The 6906-nt window shown below is 28.3% G+C and overlaps 1 protein-coding gene across 1 annotated transcript; it reads left to right on the top strand.

The window, feature by feature from the left end:
- The first annotated feature begins 3668 nt into the window (after positions 1-3668).
- On the top strand, positions 3669-5715 carry LOC131599805 (berberine bridge enzyme-like 8). The gene has a single exon (XM_058872057.1). The coding sequence runs from the start codon at positions 3761-3763 to the stop codon at positions 5453-5455; it is 1695 nt and encodes a 564-aa protein (XP_058728040.1). The 5' UTR covers positions 3669-3760; the 3' UTR covers positions 5456-5715.
- The last annotated feature ends 1191 nt before the right edge of the window (positions 5716-6906 follow it).

Genomic DNA, 6906 nt, shown 5'->3' with positions numbered 1-6906 from the left:
TAATTTTTGTTTTGCATTATTTACAAAAATATTGTTCAGTATCTTGATGTTCCCGTATTAGTAACTATTATGATTTAGTGAATCTTTTTTGCATTTATTAAATACATAGTAATAGAATATTAAATTATAAATATTAGAAACATTAATAATTAAAAAATAACACACTTTTTCATATTTGAACGCATAGATTGTTTTAAGTATATAGATAATAATATAAATATATATTTAAAAAACTAAATATATTTGGACCCTAAATATTGTTTTTCATACAAATATTTGGATCAACCACATATTTTCCCGTATGTAAATATTAAATTTGTTTTGACGTTATTTATAAAAATATTTATCCAATCATTTAGTTTTATAAATATCAAACAACGTATTTGAAAATATTATTTTAACTGTATAAATAAATATTAGTAACATAAATAAAAACATTTTTCTTGTGCTCGGATTCATACATTATTTAAAATACATTTAATTTTATTTTTTGTAATTGTACAAAGAATATAATAACTTGTGGGTTCGCACGAATTCTGGTATGGATGTATGTGCGTCAGTACGGGTATTGATGCATTATGCGCATATGTTTTTAAAATGTAATATGAATGAAAAAACAAAAGGACGGAATTATTTAACCAAGAGAGATTAATATTTTTAAAAATAAAATGTATTTTTATTTATATTTGAAGCATACACATAGATAAACATAAAAAAATAAATGAATGTAACTAAAACTGAATGATATTAAAAAATTAGATACATTTTTGTAAAAAGTAATATTTTTTTAATAACGTAATAATGATTCTATGATATAAACAATGCTAAGTAATAGTAACATAAATTGAAAATTTAATACTATTGATTATGTTTTTGTTTCTTTTAAATTTATTTTATTATTTTTTATTTTCACTTAATGTTTAATTGTTTTAAAATTGATATTAAATCTATTAATAGGTTGTTTCATTATAACCAATTATATAAAATATTTGAATAAGAAATATATTTTTTTGTATATTATAATAATTCAAAAATCTAGACCATCCATATTTTTATTATTATTTTAATGATTCAAATGAATTCATGTATAGTGAAAAACTGAAAATATTTGTTACTTTCTCATGTCACTTCAAGGCTACAACTTTAAAGTCAATGGCTACAAATTTACCCCTTTAATTTTATTTTAAAACAATAAAAGAAGAGAAGTGAGAGTGACATGACATAAGAGAGTGATAGATCAAATCTATTAAATATGGGTAAGTTTTGTCATAGATGAGAGAGTAATTGATAAAATATATCAAATCAGTCTCAATTTTGTAACAATAAATAAATAGGATGGTAAATCTGTTAAAAAATAGGTTAGAATTAATACAATAATAACTTAAACAATCATAAAAAGAAGAAAAAAAACTAAAATAATACAAACATGCCTCATTGTTAGAAAAGAAAAATACATATTTCTAAAAAAATGTTGAGTAAATAAATAAAGTTGATTAAAAAAATGATGCAATATTAAGAAAAAATAGAATTGATTTGTTTATAAAAGCAATGTAAATATTTTTATAGATTTCAAAAAAATTCATCTAAAATATTGTATTAAGAATATGAGAGAAATAACCCTTGTTAAAGAATAAAATAATCATAGTAATGAAAATAATAAAAGAAAGTGTGAGAGAGAAAAGAGATTTTGGGAGAATGAGTTGAATGGAAAAATATTTATATTTAAGTTAATTAGTTTATAGAATCAGAGAAACATATTTTTAGCTAATAAGTAAGATTCAATTCAAAAGATGTAATTTTGTTAAGTCATAATTTTTGAAAGATATTAATTAAGATAAGAAAATATTTTTAAGTTATTTTTGACTCGTCTGCAAAAAGTAAACATCAACTAAAATAAATAATAAAGGACAAGAATGATAAACTAATAAAGGAGATAGAAAAATGAAAGGGAAAAAAATACTTAATACAAGATGAAGAGAAAATGAAAAGTAAGATAATCAAGACTTTCTTAGCAGCTTAATGTTTCATACTCCACTTCTTTCCTTCACACCACCATCATCTAAAACAATCATACTTCCTCTTATCTTTTTTTTCCCAAATTTATTTTTCTTCAGATTTGCTTTTCTAACTTTTTTTATAAGATTGTGAAACACAAAATCAACATAAGCACTTTTCTAACTTCCTTTTTTTTAGGATTGTGCTTTTCTATCTGAAACACAAAACCAACACAAAATGAAAATATAAGATCACATATATATAAAATGACAAAGCATCACAAGAAAAAAGATTAAGAAGAAAAGATCATTTTTAATCAAAAAATACTTTTATCTAGATCCGCAAAACTTTTTTTTATTAAGGAGTAACTTCAAATCTAAAAAGAAAACAAAAATATAATAAGGAGCAACTCCATAAAGGTTTAAACTTGACTAAAGTTTTGTAGTTTGAGAATGAATAAAAAAGAGAAAGAAGAATCACATTACTTGTTGAGTATGAAATCCTAAGATTTTGAAGAAGAATGTGAAATCAGTTTGATAAAAGAGAGATATAAAGTTTAGAAAGAGGAAATGAAAATGTGGAGAAAGAGAGAGGAAATGCAGATAAAACTTAGAAAAGTGTGTAATAGTTAAAAGTAGGATTATGTGCAGAGCAAATATTGTGGGTAAAGTCTAATTGATTTGATACGGTAGGTTGGAAAAAGTCAGAAATGGAAAGAGAAAATTGGGAAGTGAATCAGTAAGGGCAAAAGTTGGTATTCTGTTCCATTTGAATTATTATGTGCAAAATGAAGGCCAAAAGAAAAACAAAAACAATAACTTTTAGAAATCATTAGTTACAACTGGACCATGTCAGAATTTAATCACAAAAAGTAATATTTGGACACAATTTAACCCTCATTTTAATAGGTGGCAAATTTAGAACAAAGGGCAAAAATGAATTTTCCAGGTACATTTGTTTTCTTATTTTATAGATAGATTATATATTCTAAAATTTATATATATAATTTATATAATGATGATAGTTTTTTAATGAATTGTGCACTATCAAACAAATGTAACTTACATAATTAACATTATCATCATATTATTTTTCTTATGTTTGATTTGTGGTACTTGATTATAACTGAAGTTATTTCTTACATCACTTTTTATTCTGATTCTTTTTACACTAACTATCAAACAAAAAAGTTTGATTAACACATCTTTGTTTGTTTTTTTTCTTTTGGTTCTTTTTCTGGGGTCCAAAGATCTCGGTTGATTACAATGTCCCTCTCATGACATGAAAGATATTGGCCAGTGAAATTAATGTTTATTGGTAGAAAGCAACTACTCATATATAATGCCAATACAATTCTACAGGTACACTAGCAACATGTGTGGTGGAGTTTTAGAAACGTTATCAAATAGTACCATGCAATTATGACAGAAGCGTTCTGATTTCTTATTCGTATTCTTTTGTTTTTTTCAATGATAAGTGTACCAAAATAATGTATAAGCAAGCTTTATTATTAGTAGTGGTTCCTATTATTATACGAGCCTTCTAGATAAGTGCTATAGAATCACTTGTAGCCACTTAACAAGAGCTTCAAAAAGTTCCACGTAATTGAATTTGAAACAACACAATTTTTTATTATTAGATCTATAAATCTAATGCATTAAAATTTTAGATGCTAACTTTTCTTTTATATTAAGCACATGAACGAGTAGTACATAACTGGCCATTTTTCTTCTGTGGCTCATTGCCCACATTGAGCAACAACAAAATGTTGCTTCCTATTGTTGTGTTTCTCTCTCTTTTTTCCTATGCTTTTGCTACAAATTCACCTCAAAACACTTTCATGCAATGTCTTATAAACAATTCCGAACCATCAAACCCAATAACCGAATCAATTTTCACACAAAACAGTCCTTCATTTCCTTCAATCTTACAAGCCTACATAAGAAACCTTCGTTTCAACACCACAAAAACACCAAAACCGTTTCTCATAATCACTCCATCACATGTTTCACACATACAATCATCAATCATTTGTGGCAAAAAACATAAACTTCAAATGAAAATCAGAAGTGGAGGACATGACTATGAAGGCGTGTCTTATGTTTCCAATGTACCATTTTTCATCTTAGACATGTTCAATCTAAGGTCCATTGAAGTTGATATAGAAAACGAAACAGCCTGGATTCAAACCGGTGCAACACTCGGTGAAGTTTACTACAGAATTGCTGAGAAAAGTGAAACTCATGGTTATCCGGCCGGCGTTTGTCCAACCGTTGGCGTAGGAGGACATGTTAGTGGCGGCGGCTATGGCAATTTGATGAGAAAATATGGAACTTCATCTGATAATGTTGTTGATGCAGAAATAATAGATGCTCAAGGTAGATTGCTTGATAGAGAAGCAATGGGAGAAGATCTTTTTTGGGCTATAAGAGGAGGTGGTGGAGCTAACTTTGGAGTAGTTCTTTCTTACAAAATAAAGCTAGTTAAGGTTCCTAAGATAGTAACTGTTTTTGAAGTTAATAGAACTTTGGAACAAAATGCTAGTGACATAGTTTATAATTGGCAACATGTGGCACCAACTACAAGTAATGATCTTTTCATTAGGCTTATATTGGAAGTTGTGAAGGATGCAAAAAATGGAGTCAAAACTATAAGGGCTAGTTTCATAGCTTTATTTCTTGGTGACACAAAAACTCTTGTTACATTAATGGATGAAACTTTTCCTCAATTGGGTCTAAAGGAAAAGGATTGCATTGAAACAAGTTGGCTTCAATCTATTCTCTTTTGGGACAACATAGATATTGATACACCTCTTGAGATTTTGCTTGAGAGACAACCTCAATTGCTTAGATACTTGAAGAGAAAATCAGACTATGTAAAGGAGCCGATTTCGAAGGAGGGTTTGGAAGGGATTTGGAAAAAGATGATTGATTTGGAAAAAGGGGTGATGTTTTTCAATCCTTATGGTGGAAAAATGGATGAGATTTCACCATTAGAAACTCCTTTACCTCATAGAGGTGGAAATTTATGGAAGATTCAATATCAAGCAAATTGGAATGAGGAAGGGGAAGAGGTAACACTTTATCATATAAATGTGACAAGAGAACTTTACAAGTATATGACACCTTTTGTGTCAAAAAATCCAAGACAAGCTTATCTTAATTATAAGGATCTTGATTTAGGTGTTAATCATCATGGTTTATTTAGTAGCTACTCACAAGGTAGTGTTTATGGAATTCAATATTTTAAGGAGAATTTTGATAGGTTGGTGGAGATTAAGACTAAGGTTGATCGTGATAATTTCTTTAGGAATGAACAAAGCATTCCTGTGTATGGACATGTGGATAGAGTTAGAAGGGTGTTTGAGAAATCTTTGATTTCTATTTTTTTGTGTTTGGTGGTTAATTGGATTTGGAAAATGTCACAAGGTCATGGTGCAAAAAAAGAGAAAGTTGTGTAGACCTTGTTAGTGTAATGATTTATGATGATAGTGGTTTTTGTGTTTGGTTTTTCACCCTTGATATTTTGAGATTGTGGTGTACGTTTTAGTAAGGTGAGTAATAATAAATAAGAACAAAGCTTTTGGAGAGAGAAATGTATATTTACTTAGAGCCAATTGTGGGTCTTTTTGATTGTGTAACTAAGGAAATGATATGCCAATTGGTAGTTGTGCTATAGATTCTATTGTGTGAATACTTTTAGAAATATCATAACATAGTTTAGTTATGGTCTCATCTCGTATAATAGGTCTATTCTTTTTCTTTTCTTTTTTGGTTTTTGGCAATGATCGTGGGTTTTTTATTTTTATTTTTTTTGCCAATTTTAATGAGGGTTATTCGGTGGGGTTAAAACCATCCACTATTTCAAAATTTTTTAGAATTTACCAATTTTTCTTTACTTTTTACAAATGTTTGCAGAGGTTATTTATTCTGCGGATCAATAACCCTGCTAAATAGTTGAAACTGAACCAAAAAAAAAGGAAAAAACATGTTCTCGTGAGGTTTCTCAATGTACCGTGACTTTTTAGTTATCATCTTATATAAATCTGTTATAGTATATTAAATTTGAACCACAATTTCTTTTTATTGAAAAATCATCATCTAATTTGTCATGTCAATTAAAATTTAAAATTTAATGTGCACTATTTAAGAAAATATTTTACTCCATCTCATAAATTTCTTATGCACCATGTTAATTGTCTAAAATATCTCATGTTTTCGTAAATGTATCTTTGGAAGTACTATTTTTTGTTTAAATTTTGTTTTGTTCCTTAGATGCACATTCGGAAGCTTCCTGAGATGCATCTACGAAGGCATTTTATCTTATATCTGCGTCAGACTCTTCTCCTCCTCCATTCTTCACATTTCTCATTTTAAAACTCTCAAACTCTCTTAACCTTAGAAATCAAACTTCCACTAAAGTTGTTTTTTTTCTCTCGAGTTCGGCCGTTAACGTCAACATCAACAATCAACACATTCCAACAACTTCAAAATTCAATTTAGTCGGTAAGTTTTCAAGTTATTTTAGAGTATTTCCCATAATAGAGTTTGAATAGATTTTTAGGTGTAGAAATCATTATTTACTTTTAGAAACATAGTTTAGAGACAATGTAGGTATTGTTTGATGTGTAAAATGGACGATCAAGCCACCAAAATGGGGTTATTAACCCTCTGCAACAGTGATCGGACGCCATTTTTGCATTTTAGAGGTTTCAGAACGTTTCGTAGATACATCTATGAAACAAATGAAACGTTAGGCCATTTCGTAGATGCACCTACGAAAGAAACTGATCAGTTTTTTGAAATGTAAGGTACATCCGTAGATGCATCTACGGAAGAGTTCCACAGGTGCACATACGGAAGTAAATTTGTTTTTTTTTCCCCTTTTCTAGTTATATCTAAATTTATTTAA

This window comes from Vicia villosa, linkage group LG4 (genome assembly GCF_029867415.1).
Source record: "Vicia villosa cultivar HV-30 ecotype Madison, WI linkage group LG4, Vvil1.0, whole genome shotgun sequence".
Lineage (NCBI taxonomy): Eukaryota > Viridiplantae > Streptophyta > Magnoliopsida > Fabales > Fabaceae > Vicia > Vicia villosa.
The sequence above is the reverse complement of the archived record's forward strand: the minus strand, read 5'-3'. Positions and strand labels throughout refer to the sequence as shown.